Consider the following 23973-nt stretch of genomic DNA (forward strand, 5'->3'; position numbering starts at 1 on the left):
TCAAAGGGCCAACATACATATAACCCAACCCTAGACTTATTTCTAATAAAAGAAGCCCAGTTTGGTGATAATTCTGCATCAGAGATCCATTACCCCAAAACAGTCTGATAACAAATCCATGGGAGTAGGCTCATCATATTCCTCATAAATACAGCCTTGCACCTTGCTTCAACATCCCCTTAAGTGCTGGCCTGTAACTTTTCAGTAGTTATGATGTCCATTGAATCCTTGTCTTCCATTCATTTCAAAAATGATATAGGCACATCAACAGGAACAACAACTCAGCCTTACCAACAGGTGCATTAATATGGTATCCTCGCAATATTGAACCCATGGCATAAAATTATGATTAGATACGCCCATAGATTCCAAGATTTGCCCCCACATATTTATTGAATCCGCTTTCACAGGCTAGATGTACTACTTTTTACTATTGTCTTTTTATTCTTATTTATGGCACTCAAAATCGCAGGATACTGGAGTCGAGGACACTATTGTGAACAAGCTGAAGCAGTACTCAATTAAGAGTTAAGACACAGTCGACTATGTTACTAATCAAATGCTGATTACAGATCAAACAGTCTACTTCTACGTTCTGGTGTATCAGTGGAAAATTTTACTTTACTCGGTCACTCATGAGGTCTCTTTATCTCATTTTAGACAAGTTTCTAAAAGCAGAGGACGAAAATATTGATGTATCAAATGGAGATCATTCTAGTCTCATGGGAGCTTCCTCATTTTCTGGGCCATCGATGAATATAGTAAGAAGCTACAGTAGCAGTTTGCCACATTCACACTTTGTTGAAGTGAGTTAGTGCTGAGTCTGCTGACTATAACAATCCAATTATTCCTCTCTCTCTCTCCCCTTTTTAACAAACATTTTGACACCGCATGATGGTGCTTGTAGGTCCCACACATCAGCCAGCTACATAGTTGGGACTGCGGTCTTGCCTGTGTTTCAATGGTTTTGAGAACTCTTGATATTGGGCACTGTGACCTACATGCTTTGGGGAAGCTTTGCCATACAACAAGGTATTCTTCTTGACAAAATGAGACCTGTAAATATCTTTGACGTTATATGCCACAAGGATGTGCCTCAATTTACTTTGAATTGCTTGGATATGACACATTATCTGCCATTGCATTAGAACTCAATTTTTTAAACATATGTACGGCATTTTAAGATTTGGTTATGCCCTTCAGAGATATTCTGTTATTGCAGCAGTTCTTGTTCCTCGACACTGACATGTTTGGCTGTTTCCTTTCCTCAAATAGCTATAGTATCTTTCCTAAAATAACTACAAAATTTCCCAGTTTGGTCATATTGTCTCTATATCGATATCTGAGCGAATGGACTGATAATTAGACACCAAACAGTTGTAACTAGGTTTGATCAGTTTTTGTAGTTTGCCATTGATGAACCAAACGAACATTTTAGAGTTACCCATTGGCGCTCAAGATTAAGCTTTGCATGACTATGCTTAGATCTTGAAAATTGTTTGATTGAGCCACGTGTTGTGCTGATGTGGCTCATCTGACTGTTGAATTGATAGAGGGCCATTTGTATTGGCCAAAATTTTGCCCCAACTTCATCATTTGGCCACCATGATCTGACTATTTCCCTTGTGTTTCAGTGGTCCAAGGTGATCATTTTGTTCATGGGTTGGGGTGGTTGGGGCCTAGCATAAATATTTTTGTACCACCTTGGCTACCAAGTCGTAGGTATGGAAACCAACCATATTGAGTTCAACAGAACAAGATGTTCTCTCTTGATGCCAAAAATTGGATCTACCTAATGTGGACCCCTGGACTTTGAAACAAACTAGCTAATAACAAATGACTAATCTCCTTCTGCCACAAATTGACCAAGTCCTAATGGTAAAGGCAATCTGCATCTGAAAAATAAGTCTCATCTCTCGACTAGTCTTTGACTCAAACCAGCTAATAACAAATGCCTAATTTCCTTCTGCTACAACTTGACTAAGTCCTAATGGTAAAGGCGATCTGCATTCTGCATCAAGAGATAAGACTCATCTCTCTCAATTATCACTGATTCTCCAATACCAATGGCAACAGAAATATGTAGGATAGTGCCCTAGCTATCTCAAAAATGCACCAATTTCAGATGGCCCATTGTTGACTAAGAACAACAACAATAATAAGAAAAAGGATAATCCTGATTTCCTGATTTTGATATAAATACATGCACGGATATTCATAGAAATATATGTTATTGGTGTTATTCTCTTTAGTATCTCTTACAATCACATATGAGATTATGCAGGTTATGTTAATCACATTTTATTTTAATTTTTTACTGACGGATAGTGTTTTTGTTTTTCTTTGCAGCGTTTGGACTGTTGATCTGGCATATATATTGCAGAAGTTTTCTGTTAGTTTTTGCTTCTTTACCATAACTTTAGGAGTAAATCCAAAATTTTCTGTTGAGACATTTTACAAGGTGAGTTATTTTCCTATCACAGGGAAAAGATCTTTTTTTGTTCTTTGCTTTGCCATGTTCATATGTCAGCCAATGTAGGATCACTCACTTCATTTATATATTATGTCATGGCTTCACAAGCATGGTTCAAAACTCAGAGTCGGACTTTCCAATTCTCAAGTTGTCTAGGCCAATGCAGCTGAGTTCTAGGATCGGGTGGTGTTGGATGGAGCAGTCACTCCAATCCCTAATTGACTTGGCAAGTGTGACTGATTCCATCCAATTTTAAAATCCTGTTCTGTGAAACCTGTATGGAAGGAAATAAATCAACCTCTAGGAAAGGTATCCATTTAGTATAAAAACATGATCAAGTTAGGCTTGTTATATCTGTAAGTGTTTTCTGTTAGGCAACACTCATCCATTTTGAGTGATAATTTTGTGTGCAAGAGGGTAAAAGTCACAGAACAAAAGTACGATAGCAAGAAAAGGGAGAGGTGAGAGAGGAAATGAGTAAGAAGATTGTTGGTTACATATGGAATATGGTAGAGAGGATAGGACAAAATGTTGAGAGATTTTGGAAAAGTTGAATAGAAACTATGCTGTAAACATTCCAGATGCTTTGTTGAAGGCTATTTTTGTCGCAACATGATCCTTACATGGTTTTACTGAACAGAACCCAAACGTGACCATACACCCTGTTACATTTTCAGTATAACATGCAGACTCTTTGGTAAAGGCATGTTTGTCCCAACCCACAGTTGGTATCATTCACTGAACATAACTTGAATCTGACCATTAACTCTATTAAACACTACCAAACTAGCCACTAGGACACATGCTGGCTTAGCCAGCCCCATAGCCATTTTTCTTTTAAATCATAAGGACCATTTTTGCTACAATTGGAATGGTACATGAGTCAGTTGCCTGGGTATGCTTACATGTGTTCCTGCATGGTGTATATTATCCAATAATAATGTCTAGTTGACTAGTCTCAGGCCTTTTAGGATGAAGACTCCTGGACCACACCACTCATTTAGCTCATCAATGTCTAGAAAACCACATTACCTGGAGATATGTAAAACTTTCTTAATGTCATTGTTGGAAATATTTTTCCTATTGGGGTGTGATCGGTCTCTATTTTTCTACAATATAGGATAATTTCTTAAGGTTTTCAGTTTCTATTTTCTAAGATATGGGTATGATTGAATACAACATCGTATGGTGTCCCTCTCCTTTGATCGGAATCTTTATAAAGCTCCACATAAAAGGAAACATATAAGATCTTCACGGGAGGACATTTACTTTGATTTCTAGAGAATCTTAGAGTGGACTTAAGTGTTATTAGTTTCATTATCTAACATGATTTCTTCTCCCAAGACTGAGTAGTACTTAGAATTTTCTCATGAAACAGAAGTATCTGTTTTGTTGAAATTTAGCAGAGTGTTATTTTTTTTTTTAAATTGAATCACATTAGGACTATAAATTAACTCTTATCACTAGTTTAAGTTGTACAATTTTTTCTCTTTCCATCCCCCAGGTAATGTAGTCCTAGAATAGGAGATAATCCTACTAGGAGCCAGATATAAGCAAGGTCTGGTCAAGCCTGCTGTTTGGGGCTGTTTTAGGGCAAAATTAGGGTTTAGGATGGGAATTTGGGAATGGGGTTTATAGGGTATTAATGGGTAGGTCTAGGGGGTCAATATGGTATAAAAAGGTTAGGGTTTGGATGAGTTTTGAAATTCTGCAATTCTGGACAGAATTGAGTTGCAGGTTTTGGGCTTTAATGGAGTTAGGGTTTATGGGATTCAAATAAAAAATAAAGGGGATCAATTGGGGGAAAGGATTAGAGGATTAGAAGAAGAATTTTGGCGTCAAACTTACTGGAGATTCCATTGGCAGCAAGCTTCGACAGTTGTGAAGGATAAAGCCACCTTCGAATTTGAAGAAGATCCTCCCAGCCGTCACAGCGTAAGGAGTCAACCGGATTCCACCAGTCCCTTTCCACCTTGATAGAACCACAAGGATGCACACTCACAAGGAGCACAGGAATAGCAACAATGGCAGCCAACAAGCAAAAACTTTTTTCATTAATCAAATTCGTGTACAATGCTGGCCTCCCTTACAAACTTATATAGAAGACTCAAAAATAGACTTAGACACTAAAAAGGAATGGCCTAATCCTATCCCTAACCTATTAGGTAATTTAAATTGACTAGGAAACTAAAATACTAAAGGAAATAGACTCAAAACATAGCTGGACTGATAGAGTCCTAATCCAGCCCAACTTACATCACATGACCACTCAACCAAGTCACATGATCACTTAAATTGAACCAATTGGATGCAACCAATTTGAACCGGTTCAATTAGAAAACATAAAAATAAACTAAGTATTAGGCTAATCCCGTATGCAACCTATGTACCCCTAGTTTAGGCTCATTAAAGTGGCCTAATACATAGAAAACCCTTGGGAACAAAGGCCCAACATGTATATAACCCAACCCTAGGCCTATTTCTAAAGAAATAAGCCAATATTTATGATGAACCTGCATCAACTCTCCCCAACTTGAAAAAATTCGTCCTCGAATTTTGCGGTGATGAGGGGAATTCAACATGTGATCAGCAGCTTTGACCATCCCCAAACAAAATTCCGATGAGGCAGGAACATTGGGGATAAAGTTTTCAATGCGTGGAGCTTTCTCTTCGAAGAACCATGGTGGCATAACAAACTCTATGTGTTCTGCCTGTGAATCAGCAACAACTGTCAATGTCTCGTCCATACAGCCTTCAGTGTTAGCAACCTTCTCATCTAATGCATGAGACACAAGCTCCACCTCTTCAAGAGCAGCATTTTGAAGGTCATTGTTTTCCTTTGGAATGTTCTCAATCAGCTTTTCATCTTCTACTGGTTCAGCCTTATCTATATTGGTTTCTTCAACATAGATCACTTCAGTAGGATCTTCTGTTGGTGCATCTGCCATTGGTGAAACTTCAAACACAGTCGATGCCACTTGCGCTTGAGTTGACATGTTCGGCAGTCCCTGTGGCTGTACAGTTGATATGGTCACCTTTGATTGTAACCCTTTTAGAGTAAATAAATAGTATAGATGGTGTCGATTAGGTAGGACACACGAGTTGTTTTCAGGTTCAATCCAACCTTGTCGCTCGTCCAACCAATCACCACCTACTGCAATAAAACTCTTTGAATGTGGTACCGGCTGACACCAAGCACCATCATGGTATGAAGAACACCCAAATTCAACACAGACTTTACCTGTAGGCATGATGCAAATCTCTCCTGATTGGGACAACATATCCACCACGGATTGTAAAATAATGTTGTTATGTCGCCTCTCATCAACAATTAATATGGTTGTGCTCCCATTGGGTAGACGAACTCGGGTCTTAAAAACGAATGGAGGTGGGTCTTTCGAGGCTTGGTTGGAGCTTCCCTTCGCCATAGCTTTGATACCAATTAATGTAGTCCTAGAATAGGAGATAATCCTACTAGGAGCCAGATATAAGCAAGGTCTGGTCAAGCCTGCTGTTTGGGGCTGATTAGGGGCTGTTTTAGGTAAATTCCTAGGGTTTGGGTTGGATATTGGGAAAGGGGTTTATAGGGTATTAATGGGCAGGTCTAGGGGGTCAATATGGTATAAAAAGGTTAGGGTTTGGATGAGTTTTGAAATTCTGCAATTTTGGACAGAATTGAGTTGCAGGTTTTGGGCTTTAATGGAGTTAGGGTTTATGGGATTCAAACAAAAAATAAAGGGGATCAATTAGGGGAAAGGATTAGAGGATTAGAAGAAGAATTTTGGCGTCAAACTTACTGGAGATTCCACTAGCAGCAAGCTTCGACAGTTGTGAAGGATAAAGCCACCTTTGAATTTGAAGAAGATCCTCCCAGCCATCACGGCGTAAGGAGTCAACCGGATTCCACCAGTCCCTTTCCACCTTGATAGAACCACAAGGATGCATACTCACAAGGAGCACAGGAATAGCAATAATGGCAGCCAACAAGCAAAAACTTTTTTCATTAATCAAATTCGTGTATAATGCTGGCCTCCCTTACAAACTTATATAGAAGACTCAAAAATAGACTTAGACACTAAAAAGGAATGGCCTAATCCTATCCCTAACCTATTAGGTAATTTAAATTGACTAGGAAACTAAAATACTAAAGGAAATAGACTCAAAACATAGCTGGACTGATAGAGTCCTAATCCAGCCCAACTTACATCGCATGACCACTCAACCAAGTCACATGATCACTTAAATTGAACCAATTGGATGCAACCAATTTGAACCGGTTCAATTAGAAAACATAAAAATAAACTAAGTATTGGGCTAATCCCGTATGCAACCTATGTACCCCTAGTTTAGGCTCATTAAAGTGGCCTAATACATAGAAAACCCTTGGGAACAAAGGCCCAACATGTATATAACCCAACCCTAGGCCTATTTCTAAAGAATAAGCCAATATCTATGATGAACCTGCATCACCAGGTCAACACCATTACCATTAAAACCCTAATTGTTTTATGTAAGATCAGCAGTTTTAGATCCCCACCTGTATCCTTTTTCCAGCCATAAAAACCTCACATATTCCCTCCTAATCCAAAAATCTTTTATTCCATCATTCCCTTGTGGAACTCAGTCGCTGATACATTGAAGCGTGAGCTATTTCAAGGATTGTATATCAATACCAATGGATTCTGCATTTTGATTCCTCTTGCCTGAGATTATTTTAGTGTGCCACTGCTTTAGTGTGCCACTGCACCATATGCAAGATCTCTTTACATTTGGAAGGTTGATTGATTTTTCATAGATGAATATAGAGGAGCTCGGTATTGGGGACTTTATATGATTTTACATTGAAGACTATTTGCTTACCGTATAGAGCTTAGAAGGGATGTGTATGCACATTTCCTAAATAAAAGTAATTTTGGAGCTTTGAGACATCATAGTTGGTCTTCTGTTGGCATGTCTGAATCAGTTAATATGTGCAACCAGTGTTCTTTAGACTATCTTTCATGACTATTAATCACCTCCAACCCAGTGGAGAGAACCAATGACCATTCTAGGTTTGCTAATCCATTGGAATATCTGAATTAGGAGCATTTAGAACCAACTTTTATTCAGAGATCCAAATGACTCTCACCATCCTCCCAAACCTCCTTGGAAAATATTAGAAAACACCATCCTACTTTCCACCTTTATATCTTGAACCTCATGGTTTTACTTTTTAGACAAGTCATATCATTTGTACCTATACATCCTCTCATGTGCAGTTGACTGCAAATAAATTGAGCTAGACCAAAAGTCTTGACAATATTTGAAGGTGATATTTCCTTGTTGCATTGTCTAGCTAAATAAATCTCTTCATTGCTTTAAGCATAATGAAGGTTTTAATGCATGTTGAGGATCTGGGGAACCCTTGTGGGCTTCTCTTGGACTGTTGCAGAGCTGATTCAATTGAAATGTTCACTACCTTTTCCTTTTTTGTCTTGTTAGAAGGTATACAATTTGAAACACCCATTGCATATTTTGGTTCTCATTGTATATCTAAATGAACGGGCATATATTCTTCTCTCTCTTCACTGCTGGACCAGTTAGTAATTTTTACAACCTTGCATTGACAAACATGCAGGAGCAATTGACAAATGACCTGGTACGAGTGGATAGACTATTCCAACAAGCTCTAGAAGCAGGAATTAGTATACAGGTATTTTATATTCGTCAACTTAACTTTAATGTGCATGTATTTGATGCTTAGTTGGGAAAGCCTAATCTGCTGAAACATTTTTGCATGGTGTGTATCCCCCTCTAATAAGATCCAATGTCAAAGATATAAGCAAAGTTATGTTTTGAGAACCAAGTTGGACTTCGAGAATGACAGTAGGTGTATTAACTTCCTTGTTTCTGAAAGCACGAGGCAAACAGATTTAAGATTTTCATGAAGCTAAATGTTGGTTCTAGTGGCTGGAATTGGCTCTATTTATGGTCAGCAGAATAAGGAATGTGACAAAATCAAATATAATAAACCAGAATCTAAGAGGGAGAGGGAGGAATCCTATAGCATAATAGGATTCAGAATAGTACCTATCATGGTGTAGGTCCACGATATTGAAATCTAATAGTCTTAATGACTAAGAAACAGAAAATAGAAACATACTACTTAATCCCGTATAGGACCTAAATCCCTAATATTTGAGCTTATAGAATTGGCCCATTACAAAATTAAACCCAAAAATATAAAGCCCATGGCCCATACAACCCATTGGACACTCAATTACATATATTAGTCCATTCCTGGTCCAATTTGATGGCCTGGTTTGGTGCTACCCTTCTTGCTCTCTTGAACTACATCAGCAACCCATGCTGACTATAAATACCATATCACAGCTTTCTGTTGGTGTTGTGTATATGTAGTTTAATTTTTAGCATTTGGTTTTTGTTTATATTTTATGATTCAATTGTACTTGTGCCTGTGTAGATTTGGTCAGCTTTTTGTTGTTGGTTTGATGAATTTTTCTTGTGTTACAGCGCAGGTCAATCAGTGGTGAAGAAATTTCTATCCTCATATTGTCAGGGAAATATATTGTGATTGCTTTGGTCGACCAGTCTAAGTTAGAGTATGGGTATTGTTCTGAGACACTTTTTAAGTTTCTTTTTTCCCCTTCATTTATTTGATTGGATTTTGTCGTGTATTTTTTTTGTTCTAGACTATTGATAGGGTGATGGTGTTCCAAAAAGTTCAGATGGTCCACCCAAATCACTCCAAATAGCAAGAGGGATGCAATATTTTATGGGCTTGGGTGTCGGTGTCCATGTCAAGAGACGGTTTGGAGTTAGAGCTGTCCAAAACCCTAGGTTTAAGTTACATGACTCAGATGTTGTGGATCTGCCAAATATGTTTTCCAATTTGTTGACATTTAATAAAATTTTGTATCCAATAAAGAAAACATTTAGCAACAAAATAATGCATTTATGAACTAGCAACTTGATATTACACCACCTCTATATGTAATACTGACATATTGTCATGGGTGGTGGCTAATGAGTTCAAAGTAATAAAAGGAAATAAGATGAGAGAGGAGAAGAGAAGACGAATACTCAAGAATGCTTGGGGATAGAATCAATTTCTCTCCCCTATAGTTACTAACTTGTGAGTACCATGTAAGATTACATCAATACCCCAAGACTAATATAAGAATACTAATGCAGAACCAAGGGTGTGTTTAAGGAAGAAGAAGAAGAAGGCTGCTGCCTACCTTGGCAGCCAGCCATGATTTTAATGCTACTGCTCCATCGAGCCAGACTTGAACCAGCCCAAGTATAGCCCAAGTATTGGACCAGTTTTGGACCAGGAAACACTGTTCACATGAACAGTGTCACAGCCCTTAGTGGAGTCAGCTGGCCTTTGACCAGTCAAGATGCCTTTTATAGTTTAGAAACTTAGTTGCTTAAGTTAGTTTCTATTTTCATAATTAGAAGTTAGTACTTTCTATTTTGTAATTAGTAGTTAGTTTCTATTTTTGAAATTAGAAAGTCTTCACATCAACTTAGTTGTTGATAGTGCTATGTAACCTCATTCAAGGATTATAAATACAACCCAAGGGGGGGCCTAAGAGCTCCACGATTTGATTCTCCAATAATGCTGCTTGCATGTTGCTTCAATGAAGCTAATTCCATGGTATCCGATCCTTGGTGATGGAGCTAGTGTGTGATCTAAGCTGACTCCTTGTGGTGGGAAGCCCAGGAGGTTCTTTCTTGTTGCTGATTTTCATTCCCTGCAAGTCTTCTAGTCTTCAGATTCCTCTCCCCTTCAACCGAGTTCCATTGCTGCTGCTTAGACCTTCATTCCCAGGTTACTTTCTATTTTCAGCCTAACCTTCTAATTCCATTACACCCTTCCCCTGCTCAATCCAACCATCACCTTTCCTCCATCTTTTGAGCACCTTTTCCCCCATCCTAGAGCTCCACTCGATCCCCCTTTCAGCCCCTTCTGATCTGTTGATTGGCCTCCACAAGATATCTCCCCAAAACCCTAGTCTGCTACTCAAATCGGCAGAGAAGAAAACCCTTCTGCAGATTTGTTTGCTTAACCCCTTGCTTTTCCTACTGACCCAGACCTATCCCTCCACACTAACCTCCCCCCTTGAACTAAACCATACCCTATCAAACCATCCCAGCCTTAACCCATTGAACTGAACCAACTTTCCCTGATTTCAGATCCTGTTTTGGGACTGGTTTAATTTTCATTCCTGTCCTACATTAAATACATGGGGATAAAAATACAAGCATATTTAACAAAGTAGCCATAATACCCTTATTCCATGAACTCTAAGACTCCCCTTCAAGCTAGAGAATAAATGTCATACATGCTCAGCTTGCTCAAGAGGGTACTGAACTGGAGAGAGTTAATCCCTTTGGTGAAGATATCGGCCAATTGGTCGCCTGATGCAGCACCAAGTAGGAAGAAGAAGAAGAAGAAGTCCTGAACTTAGGATTTAATTAGGGAGTCATAGGTTAGGTTTATTTTGCTTGCATTTTCCATACTTAGTTTATTTTCTGTTTTTTAAATTGAACCGGTTTAAATTGGTTGCATCCAATTGGTTCAATTGGTCTAATTTAAGTGAAGTGCTCCTATTGGCTAATAGGTTCTTAAATCCTATTGGCTAATAGGGAATTTTCTTTTAAATCAGTTGTTTTAAGTTAGATTCTTTTATTTTAAGTTTTAGGGGAAAATATGTCTTTAAACTCTTTTAAATTTTTTAAGTTGTTTAATTAGGTTCCCTTCCACGACTTTAAGTGAGGAGGTGTTTAAGTTGTATTAGGAATTGGCCTTTGGCCTTCTATTATAAATAAAATAAATCATGGATGCTCCCCACAGATTATTTGAATTAAAAAAATTAGACTTTGCTGCTGCTGTTGCTCCTTGGAGTGTTTGCCTTGTGGTTCTATCAAGGAAGAAGGACAGGTGGATCTCCTGTGACTCCTTACGCCGTGACGGCTGGGAGATTCTCTCTTTGAAGGTGGTTCTATCCTTCACATCTAGTCAAGCTGCTGCTAGTGGAATCTCCAGTAAGTTTGACACACAATTTCTTCTTCTAACCCTCTAATCCTTCCCCCAATCGATCCCCTTTATTTTTGGTTTGAATCCCATAAACCCTAACTCCATTAAACCCTAGATCTAGCTGTCCAGCCATATTTAACCATTAGAATTACTTCAAATTCAAACCACAGCCTCTCCTTAACACCCCCTACACTCGACCCAAGCTGCTGCCCCTATTTGTCTTTCAAAACCCTAAATCCCCTCACCTCCATTAAAAGCCCTAAAGCCCTAAAATCCCCACAGCCTGATTTCACCATCAGAACCAGCCCATATTTGGATCGAACCTTCCCCTCCCTGTTTAGGAAACTCGACCCCAAGCCCAGCCCTTACATCCCACTTAAAACCCTAAATTTGTCCTAATTTCTAAAACCTAAAACCCTAACCCTAGAATTTCAGTAATTTTTGTTTACACCTATTCAAAACCTATCCCATTAGCTTCCTTTTGACCTGCACATCATTACTAAATAAAACCCTGGCTCAAATCCCTAATCCTAACCCTAATTCTGCCCTAGCTTACCTATTATGTCCAAATCGGCCAGCATAGTTAACACTCTGATTTTACCTGGCTCCTAGTAGGATTGTCTTCTATTCTAGCACTACATTATCGCCTCTCTTCACAAAAGGAGTGTAGATGTAGCCAGAGCCAATTTCTTAATGAATGTCGATCAACCTCAATCTACTTTGTACAGTTGTGTTGCATATGATTGTGAGCTATACTTATTGCAGCCTTATTGTCTCAATACAACCACATGGATCCCTTAGTACGAAACCCCAATTCTTGAACCAACCTTTTCATCCATAGAAGTTCACAGGTTCAATGAGCCATGACTCTAAATTCTACCTTTGCACTTGATCTAGCCATAACAGACTGTTTTTTGCTTCTCCATGTAACCAAGTTATCACATACAAATGTGTAATATCCTAATGTAGACCTTCTGTCAGGAACGGATCAGGCCCAATCAACATCAATGTAGGCTTCAATCTTCAAATGGTTGTGTTTGGTGTACAACAACCCTTTCTTTGGTTGGACTTTAAATACCTGAGGATGCAATAAACAGAATCTAAATGCCCACTCTTGGGACCATGCATAAACTGACTCATCATCCCAACCACATAAGCAACATCAGGGCGAGTCACATAAAGATAGATCAACTTCCCCTTCAACTTGTGATTTTGATCAATAGGGGAGTTAGCTCGTTTACATCCCAACAATCTGGTCTCCTTCAACAAATCCAACACAAACTTCCTCTGGTAGATATTTATCCCCTTCTGTGACCTTGACACTTCAATTACCAAGAAATTAAGGGTACAAGGTCCTTAATCTCAAATTGTTGAGTTAAGTATGATTTAAGTCTCTTTATCTCTTCCTGGTCATTTTCAATCACTACAATGTCATCCACATAGACGATTAGAGCTATGATTGTGCCATTACCTCTTTGGGTAAATGGTCAACATAACTCTAGGGTGTATCCATTCTTCAAAATAGCTTGTCTAAACCTCTCAAATCAAGCTTTCGAGGACTATTTTTGAAGCCATAGAGCTTTCTTAAAACGAAACACTTTCCCTTCATCCAAGGGAAACTTGAAGTCTGGAGGGGTTTGCATATACACTTCCTCTTCTAAGCCACCATGTAGGAATGCATTCTTCACATCTAATTGATATTGTGGTCAGTCTCGATTGGTTTTCAATTATAAAAGGACTCTTATCAAATTGTGTTTTGCCTCAAGGGCAAATGTCTCCTAATAGTCAATTCCATACACTTGACTATATCCTTTGGCCACCAATAAGACCTTAGATCTCTTAATAGGGTCATCTGATCAGTACTTAATTGAGTAGATCAATCTACATCCAACAGGGGCTCTCCCGTTGGAAGATCAACAAGCTCCCAAGTACAGTATTCTCATGGGCTATCATTTCCTCACTCATAGTGTCGTTCCACCTTAGGTCGAACATGGCCTCCGTAATATTATTGGGAATATGAGTTGAGGAAAGAGCAACTGAGAAAGCAATACGTGTAAAAGAGTTTGCATCATGGGAAACAAACTTGGCTATGAGATTAGTACAAGCTCTTGTTCTTTTCCGAACATCAATGGGAAGATCTAACTCAGAAGGAAGGGAAGAAGTATTACCTGACTCAAAAAAGTAAGGCTTAGGATGAGGATCCAAACTCCAAAGAGGATTCTTAACAAGTCTTCCTTTCCCTTTTCGTGTATACAAATAATTCTTTCTCCTTGTCAACCTTCTTAATGCTAGGTTTCCCTAAATGGTCTAATACATCAACAACATCCACACCCTTGTGCTTTCCCATATCAAAAAGAAAGGGAGGAATAAGCAACGGTTGAAAAGGGTGGACAATAACAGCAACCTCTTCACTTCCACTACTCTCCCCCTGAAGAGGTGGCATATGGGGATTAAAGAAGGGCACAGATTCAAAGAAGGTAGAGGGAAGACATTGGTACAACGATAAGGTTGCTCCATTACAGCCTAGTGGTTGCGGGTTCAAGTCAGGAAACAACCTCTCCGCGAAGCCTGAGTAAGATTGTGTACATTATGACCTTCCCCAGACCCCAGAGTGGCAGGAGCCTCATGCGCTGATCCGCCGCTCTTTTACAGATTCAAAGAAGGTGACATGTTTGGAGAGAAGCTGCTTGCTGGAGGGGATGGATAGTAGCACTTATAGACTTTCATAAATGGGGCATAAAAGGAAAATATATTTAAGAGCTTTAGGATCAAGTTTAGTCCGAGCAGACTTATTAACATGCACACAGCACACACTTTGGGAGGAAGAGAGAAGGCAAAGACACTGAGAAACAGGATTTCTAAAGGAGATTTGAAACCAAGTGATGCAGGAGCAATTCCTTGGACTGGCTCAAACCCGTTGGGTAATCCATAAGAAGACGAACCGGGTCCGATCAAGTTTTGGATTTAGTAGGATATCTTTGTTTTTGTATTTCTGTTTATCTGAAACTGGGTCGATTAGGAGTTTGAGTTTTATTGCTATTGATGGAGTCTTAGATAAGGTTGAATGGTCGATAAAGTGTAGTTGGTTTCAAAGTATGTTTAGAGTTGTAGGTAGGATTTTATTTCAGTTATCACTCTTGGTTAGGGGTCTTTATTAGTTTCTTTAAATACAAGGTTGTAACCTGCGCAAGTTTCAGATTTGGAATGAAAAGATTTTTAATGGGTTTTGTTGAGTTGTTGACAGAATGGTACAAACCAGGTCATGTGACCTCTTCTTCTCTCTTCTGTAGTTCTTTTCTCCCCTGCTCTGATATTTCTTCTATTCTTCTTTCTGCCTTTCTTTTCCACCGGTTTTTACATTTTCACTGTGCGACAACAATACCAGATTTAAAAGAAACCCATTGCTGCCCCTTTATCCCAATCGATTGGTCTTGAGTTTTGGGCTGTTGAATCATCACCCTAAGGCGATTCACACGTTAGAGACTCATGCCCAGAAGTTTACTTTGCTGTGAGAATCGACCACTTGTAGAAACCTGCAATTGTGATGTCGTCAGATGTGATTTCAGAGATTCAAATCTCACTGGGTTGTGTGGATGCTTGGTACTGTTAGGGTGAACAGTTTAAACAACTCTTCTTACATGGTGTAGCCTCTTTGGAGCCCTTTACTCTTCTAGGGTTCCAAAAACAAGAGGCACAATGGAGAGACAAGTTGCTGGTCGACTTTCAAACCCACTCTGATCCCAAGTTCAAAGTAATTAAAAAAATAAGATGGGAGAAGAGAAAAGTAGAGGAAGAAGATACACATGATGCTTGGGGAGAGAAATCAATTCTCTCCCCTATATTTACTAACTTGGGAATACCATGTAAGATTACATCAATACTCCCACACTAATATAAGAATACCTAAGGGGATAAAAATACAATCTTATTTAACAAAGTACCAATAATACCCTTACTCCATGAACTCTAACACGTTAGGGGGGAGTGTGATGAATGAATGGGAAACCTAAGGGGAATACCATGTAAGATTACATCAATACTCCCACACTAATATAACAATACCTAAGGGGATAAAAATACAATCTTATTTAACAAAGTACCAATAATACCCTTACTCCATGAACTCTAACACGTTAGGGGGGAGTGTGATGAATGAATGGGAAACTGGTGGGTTGAGGAGGGAAAATCCCCTCTCCCTTTTTAACTGAAATACGTACATATATGTGCATCTGATTTGATGTGAGTCTATGCATGTATTTGGCGGTTAAGTATATTAATTTTTAATTGGTCTCTTAGATTTGAGGCACATGGGGGATAAACAGATGGATGATTTGAGCCTCCATTAGATAGGAAACTTTTTGTATCTGCTACATTCAAATTTCTGTATCCACCTTCACTGCATAGCACACCATTTAGGAAGCTTTTTCTATTTCTGTTCAGTATACTATTTTTTTAACTGAAATTTACGTAAAATAGGTGATGTGGTGGCCAACATATACTTATAGGTTAGGTTTGAATGAGCATTTATGGGTGTTGAGGCTGAGTTTGATAGCTAAAAAACACGTTCTTCACCACTCCCTTTCGCCAACTAGGTACCACCCTTAAGCAGTGCTAATTCTGAACCAGTGAGATCTAGGGGAAAACCAGCTTGCAATAGGATCATAGCTAAAGGAATAAGAACAGGTTATGAGAAAATAACTCAACAAGGATTGATCTGATGGTTGCAAAATTCTGGTCAATTGCTTGGATTACTGGGGTGTAGGTGTACAAAACTAGAAGATAAGATCTCAATTCAATGCCAGATTTAAAGATATTGAGATTTCCTTATTGATGTAGGAAACTTGAAAAACCAGACACAACTAAAAATTCAATGCAGAGTTTTCAAAAGGGTCAAAACAGTGGACTAAACATGCTCTGATTTAATAAATAAACAGCATTATGAAGACTTAACAGTAGTAGGAAATCAGAACCAGAGAAGTCATATCAGAAAACTAAGTGTGAAGAAATAGAGTTCCAACCGAAACTAGAAATTGATTTTAGGTACTGGTTTGAAAACAAAATTCAAATCTGTACTAATATCAGAATTTAATCATCAAACAGAACCAGAAACTTCAGGTTCAGATTGAAGAAGTTGATTACTACTAGGATACTTGAAATCGCAAGGAAGAGAATATAGATGAACTGACCTGTAAATCAATGGAAGAAAATAGAAAAGAAAGGAAGATATGATCAAGAATCAACTCTATCTGTTGGGCTGGAATCCCACCAGTACCACAGCCTGGACCAAATCCCACAACAGGATATCGCTATTGAATTCACAAGGGCCAACACACCTGAATCCCACAGATGCAAGCCTGAATCCACTGAACAAAACAAATCAAATCTTCATTATTTCTCAAATTCGTTCGTAGCGCATAGCCCTTACATATGTTTAAATAAAATTTCAAAAAACGAACTCAAACTAGAGCTAAAACTCCTCCGGCCAATAACTTGCTATGGAGGTAGTCTACAGACTGCAGCTACTACAACTCCTAATAAAATAAGAAAGAAACAACTTAATCAAGGCTAAACTCATAGAGTCCTAATCCAGCACAATTATTACATTAAAATAATAGAAAATAAGCTACTAAAACTGCCCTACTATTTGAACTCTTCAGGTTTTCCTGACTAAGATCTGAAACTTGCCAGATTCATTGAATCTGGACACTTAGAGTGGTCCAGTTGATTGGACCTAGGTCCTTCAATCTGAATCTTTCTGTATGAATGCACTGTAAGACCAGGAATGCCCTCAATGATCCCTTCGTCTCCCATAGGCACGGACTTGAATGCACTCCCTTGAAGCGAAGCACGAAACAGACTTTGCACTCCTTTTCATGCTACGCACTCCGAATCCACTCTATGAGTGCACTCCCTTTCACATTTTCTCAGGGTGCTCCCTTTCGCCACCCGATTGAAAGACTCCCCGCTGCTCTAGCTAATTGTCCACCCTTTCCGAGTGTGATTTCTATGTTATGTATGGCCGTGCCTAAGGGCATATCGGATGAAGTAGATTCTTCTTTTTGATCAATCAAAATCCCCTTCCCAAACTGTATGGTGGAAAGCAGAGGTGGAGGAAGGGCCATGCGAACAAACTTGGATCCCAATTTGGAGCTGAGGGTGGCGGAGAAAGAAGAACTCCGTTTACTCAGGGAGGAGATTGCAATGGTGGACTGAAAGGAATGGTCCATCTTGGAGGATGGGGCTGCCTCATGGTGCGAAGAAATTTGAGTTGAAAGCGAAAGCAAGAATTTTGGAAAGGGACTTTGGTCCATTTCTGGTCCAATTTTCGTTCCAATCATGATCCAACCGATGGCCTTTGTTTTCTGCTGCATCACACCCTACTTACCTTGTAAAATCGACAAGACAATTACATGCTTAAAGGGGATTTTCGCTAACATGGGTATATGTTTGAAATAAAGGGTCCAGGTATTGTAGCTGCCATACCACCATATGATTGGGATGTACAATCTTTTTTAGGACAAGTATTCGTCATTATTTTCCTGATATTTGCTACATTTGTGATGAAATCTTCTGTAGTTGCTACTGTTTCATCAAGAGATTAAATCCTTTTGTTTTCCTTGTTAAATTCATTTGGGTTGATCAAACTAATGTATCATTTTTACTTGTGAGCACTAAATTTTTTTATTCCTATTGGAAAAAATTGTTGATGCAGTCAGGCTTGGCTGGAGGATGTTTGTGATTCAAGGTTCTGTGGCAGGGACTCAGGTTACACTGGTAATGAATGATGCTCTTTTTTTTTTTCCTTTCTTTTTGCTGATTATGTGTATTTGGTCAATAAGACAATATGAATGTACATCAGAGTCTTACGATAAGTCCTTTGATTATAACTGAAATTGTTTTGGACCAGGTATACCTGGTGCCCTTTTCTTTTCTCGGTTTTAATAAAAATTGATACTACTTTCAACAAAAAATTAGTTTGAAATGTTAAATAAGTATGAACAGATTTAGTGGTAATTGGTAAACCTACAAAGTATTGTCTATGCGAGAAAGTGTACAGGACTAATATACTGGTAAAATGGATCTTTAAAATAATATTGTTGAAACTTGATGGAGCATGACCTTTGTAACTGAAAATATCATAACATTGGCAATAAACATAGATATGAAGGTATAAACTACCACCTCATTTTGTCAGAGAGCTCATGAGTAGACCAAATGTTGTCCTTTTGGTTTACTCAGTGGAGAAAATTGGTTTTTCGTTTGGCTTGTCTATTTTTGGTCGTTTACTATATTGTACAAAAGTTCTCTTCTTGTAGTAAGCCATCTTCTATCTGGCTGCATAATTGTTAATTGTAGGGCCTTTTTTTAATAATATTTTTGTTGCCTTCATTTAGATGGTGTTATTCTTTAATGCTTGTGATGGGAAGTTGCTGGACTACAGGAAGCAAGCTATGTGTTTCAAATTCATTTCATTCCATGATTTTTCTGCACTCACGTCGTCTAACATTTGTTTTGGTTTACTTGGAATGGCAAAAGGACATCATGGGTATAAGCTTTACATAAGCCAAAAATCTCAACTTGCTTGCATGGAAGTACTTATATATATTTTGGGTAGTATCAAGTATCAACTGCAAGTGAGCAGGTCACCACCATACCACAGCACTGGGGGTACAGGACAGTTTATTGAAAACCAGATTGATCCAGATGTCTGGATTTCACTTGGGCATGCATTTGATTCATTTCAGCATTGATCCAGCTCAATTCAAGAATTAGATGGAACTATTAAGACTGTCCAGTTTTCTAAAAACTATTAACAACACGGTTCAACTACTTGGTTCAGCTCATTTGGCCTGCAGGCATCTCTTTTTTTCTTTGTTTTGATAAATGCCTGCAGGCATCTTTTGACAACAATATCCTGAAATATTTGTGTAGCATCGACTGAGAATGAGCTGCTTGTTACCTTCCATATCGGCAAAATTGTTTTAAAAACTGTATTGACCCAAACAGTTTTGAGTGTCAACCATGCATGCATTCAGTTCTTTCTGATATTGATCCCAATCAGTTTCAAACGGGACAGATTTATAAGCCAAAAACCATTCAACCTGGCTGTTGAACCACCCACATCAATGCAAAGTTACCATTAAAAGGGGAGGGGGCAAATTTTTTTAATCTTTTTAAATGATAGAGCTGTGATCCTACCTACTCATTCAATAATGAGCATATTAATTACTTGCTTTATTATGGATAATAAAATAACAGAAAATTTAAAACATGCCTTTATAAAATAAATGGTGCCCCTTCAATAATGAGCTTATTAACTACTTGCCTTGTGATGGATTATAAAAGATCAGAAATTTTAACATATCGTTATTAAATAAATGTTGTTAGTAGTAATGTTAATTAAACGACTGATATTTATCTAATCTCTGTCCTAAGGCATCAAAGCGTACCTTAATTAAATCACTTGTGTTAGTAGCAAATTTAAGAAAATATCATACTGATTTTTTTGTTAATAGGAAATTAAATATAATTTTAATAATAGAAGTAAGTTGCAAATCACTATTAAAAAGGGTGTACCCAGTGCACAAGGCTCCCACCACTATTGATTAGTTGGCTTTTGCTTCCTGAAACAATTAGTTACTTTATATTTGGTCTTGTTTCCACATCTGTCCTGTTGAGCTCAAAATTCCATCTCTTGTAGATCCCATTCCTTTGAAATCCTATATAGGATTCTTAAGTATTCAGATTTGCACTACTTTTCTCTTGCAAAATGTTATGGAAACACCATGATTGGTTTACTTATTTCCATTCGGTCTTTTGGATGTGAATGGTGTCATCCTTCATCTTTTTAACAGTGTATCTGTGGTGTAAGGTATTATTGTTTTTATTTTATGCTGTGTTTGGTTGCTTTCTCGGAGGAAAAAAAGGGAAAAGAAAAAGGAAAGAGAAAAGAAAAGAAAAAAATTCCTTCACTAGTTGCTGGTCTGAAAAAATAAGAGATTGTCGGTTGTTGTCCAAAAATGTAGTTTTGGTTATTCCTCATTTTTGTGAGGGAGAGAAAAATTCAGGTATGGTACGTCTCTTCTAATTTTCTTTTTCTATGTTTTCCCATTAAATTAGACACAACCAAGGATACCTTATGCAACCAAACAATTGCATCTCCTGTTTTTCCTTCGATTTTCTTTTCCCAGTGTGTGGGAAAGAAACCAAACGCCACTTTGTGCTTAGAGGATGAAATTTGATGAACTAACAAGCCATTTTTATCCCCCTCCCCCAACCCCCCTATATTTTTCTTCTTTATAGGTCACTATATTGTAGTATGTGGCTATGATGCAAGCAGAGATGAGTTCGAAATAAGAGATCCAGCCAACACTAGGTATAATATCCATTCTTTCTCCATTACCTGTTTTATCCAATCTCTCCATGATTGGCTCATGCTATATAAAATCAAAAGATAAGAAGAAAGTGTCCTGTCAGCAACCTACCATGTGATTGCTCCCTTCTTGTATATCTACTTGCCTCAAAACAGATTAAGGATAACCACCATCAAATATACGAGATTCTTTTTTATGGTGATTAGATATTGTAGCAATTAGTGCTGAAAAAGTCAATAAGAAAACACTAATTTCCATCCAGTTGAATCAGTTTTTGACTTAGAAATAGATTGCATGGGAATAAAACATTCTATGGCCATTCCTTCTGGTACTCGTTTGGTTGCCCTGTCAATTGGTGAAGTCCAATTCTTTCTCTCAAGAATTAACTATTGATTTATGTAATTCTTCATATGGTATATTGACATAAGAGCTTTAACTTTTGTAGGAAATCTACTTGGATCTCCTTGCAGTGCCTAGATGAAGCCCACAAATCCTTTGGTACAGATGAGGATCTAATCTTGGTAATCTGTCAATTCATTCCTCAAAAGAAATATTTACTTTGTTGTGGATTGCATCAGCATACTTCTCTTTTGTTATATATAAGGGGCATCTTTTTTCTTGCTACATTCTGGTGCCCTCGGGCAGATGCAATGTTCCTTTTCTTCCAAAATGTTTCTGCATGCATGTATGAATAATCTACACTAATTGATTACGGTATGAGAAACATATTTGTTTTCTCCAAGCGATAGTGGACTCCATCATTCCCAACACGGACAGTCCGGATGGTCAACCATCTTAGAGAATAGTAGCTTCCCACCATTGAAGCAATTGTATGTGCCAAGCCATCCAATTGATTCTGTTCCTGTAGAGGGCTTCATGTTGTGTCAGTACTTATTGTTAAGAAACAACGCCCAGAATGGTGATTTGCAGAAGAAAAACGAAAATAGAGAGAGCACACACAACGCACAACACAGAGATTTACGTGGTTCACCTCCAAGATGGAAGCTACATCCACGGCCGAGCAGTAGAACAGGTTTCACTATTTTTCTCTGAAAATGTTACAAACCCTCATAACCCTATCTCAAAGAGATAAGAAACATTATATAGGGAAGCCCTAACCCCAGAAAGTACAAAAGTGCCCTTAGCCCAAAAAATGCCAAAAAAATAGAGCCAGACCAAAACATAACACATGGCTCAAAAATACTCATTTCGAAGATCTCGACGAGCCCAACACAACTCCACGCCTTTGGCGTGGAGCCCCACCATTTTTCAGCATTCCGAGGTCGTTTCGAGGCCAAAACGGCCCTCCGAAGGTCTCAACCGCACTTTCTGGACCAAATCAGGCTTCACCAACAACACTTGTCACATTTTAATGTAAAAAATAATAATTTGGATTCTTACATTAAAAAAAGAATCAGGATTTTTGTCACATGCTTTGGCTGATTTTTCTGTTATGATTTCTACATTAATAAAAGAACTAGGAATTTTACATTAATGTTGAGTAATTAATTATTCCCCGTTAGTGAGAAAGAGGAATATGATGAGGGTTTCCATTTTTTCTGTAAACTATCAAATATAGTTTCCATAAAACACTCACTTCAGTTGGATCCTAGCTTATGCATTGGGAAAGAACAGTTCTGGTTCCCTGCACTTTAGTATACAGCGGTGGCTCAACATGGAAGACTTGGGAGCCATAAATTTAATACCTTTTGAAGGCTCTTCTTTCCCCAAAACTGTTGCTTCATCAATGAGGTGTGGACTAGCCCTATAATACGACCCAAAAGAATATGGTTAATAAGTTCTTTAACAAGATTTGAGTTCAAATTCTCTTGTAAACCAATGCTATTATTAATCTAAAAATCTGACTTGTTATACATTGAATATTACTTATCATATGCAACTACTAGTCCTTCAACTACACACTTTTCTTAAAAAAGAAAAAAGAACTTATAGTCCCCCCTTCCCTTCTCCTTGTTCTGTTTTGGACATTTACTGACCACTTATATATTGGTTACTTATGCTTATGTGTCAAAAGAACTCCTTCATGAACAGCCACACTAACTTCAAGGTTCTCTGTGTTTTGAATTGTTAATTGCAGATCTCATTGGAGAAGCATGAACAAGCTGTAAATGTAATTTAAACCATGTTGAACACTAATAATCCGTTAATGGAGCAATTGGATTGTACAGTTGCATTTTCTTTGGGTTTTCTGTATCATTTGTAAATCATTGTAAAACTAGCCTGCGTTGGAGAGGCCTGTTGATGCTGTATCTTACTAGGGACGCACATTCATGTTGTGTATCTATTTGAATCTAATGAAACGTCTTCAGAGCAATATTCTGTGTGTTGCAACGAACATGAGGTTGAAGTTCTCTGTTGTACTGTACACTTGAGAAAGGAAAAAAAAAAAGTAATTTATTGCCTTATCGAATTGTTTCATTTAATTCTAGGCCTTTTGAATTTTTTATTGGACTGAGGACTGCAAGCCCTGTTGGGTTGGGAAATTGGGAAATTTTGAATTAAGTTTAGCCTGAGCTTGGCCCAGGGTCAGATCTTTCATCCAAAAAAAAAAAAAAAAACAATAGCTGTGTTTGATATTTCCTTAATTTTCCTTATCAGCTAAGCCAAACTCAATTGTCCATGAAGAAATGGGCAGATGAATAAATCGAAGCTCTGCATATGTGTGTCACGAGTCACAAAAGGTGTTGGTAACATAGAAAAGGTTTCATTAATTGTCAGTGAACTCTATAAATTAGAACAACAGATATCCAAATTCAACTGTGGAACATCATGATTTTCTTTACTGCCACCAAATTAAAAATTGGTATTTTGAGAACTAAAGCAGCTGAACAGATTGGTTCCTCCAATCTTGCTGGATAGGGGGGTCAAGCAGAGGAGTTTGGACTCTCCTATGGAAATCCAAACTCCATCCCAAGTTCAAGATATTCTTGTGGAAATTGTTGAATAATGGTCTTACCGTTGCTAACAGATTGTGTAATTTTTTTGAATATAAATGATAGATGTACATTTTGTAATGATGGAAAGGAGACTAATTGACATCTTTTCCTTTCTTGTGCTTT

General features: G+C 38.1%; 1 protein-coding gene across 1 annotated transcript; it reads left to right on the top strand.

The window, feature by feature from the left end:
* Positions 1-443: 443 nt before the first annotated feature.
* LOC122662566 (guanylyl cyclase 1-like) lies at positions 444-23271 on the top strand. Its single transcript, XM_043858562.1, has 9 exons — positions 444-806; positions 908-1032; positions 2350-2461; positions 8091-8165; positions 8987-9075; positions 18232-18293; positions 20823-20895; positions 21339-21414; positions 22992-23271. Exons 1-9 carry the CDS (start codon positions 636-638, stop codon positions 23031-23033), a joined length of 825 nt encoding a protein of 274 aa, XP_043714497.1. The 5' UTR covers positions 444-635; the 3' UTR covers positions 23034-23271.
* The last annotated feature ends 702 nt before the right edge of the window (positions 23272-23973 follow it).

Source organism: Telopea speciosissima, chromosome 1 (genome assembly GCF_018873765.1).
Source record: "Telopea speciosissima isolate NSW1024214 ecotype Mountain lineage chromosome 1, Tspe_v1, whole genome shotgun sequence".
NCBI classification, from domain to species: Eukaryota; Viridiplantae; Streptophyta; class Magnoliopsida; order Proteales; family Proteaceae; genus Telopea; species Telopea speciosissima.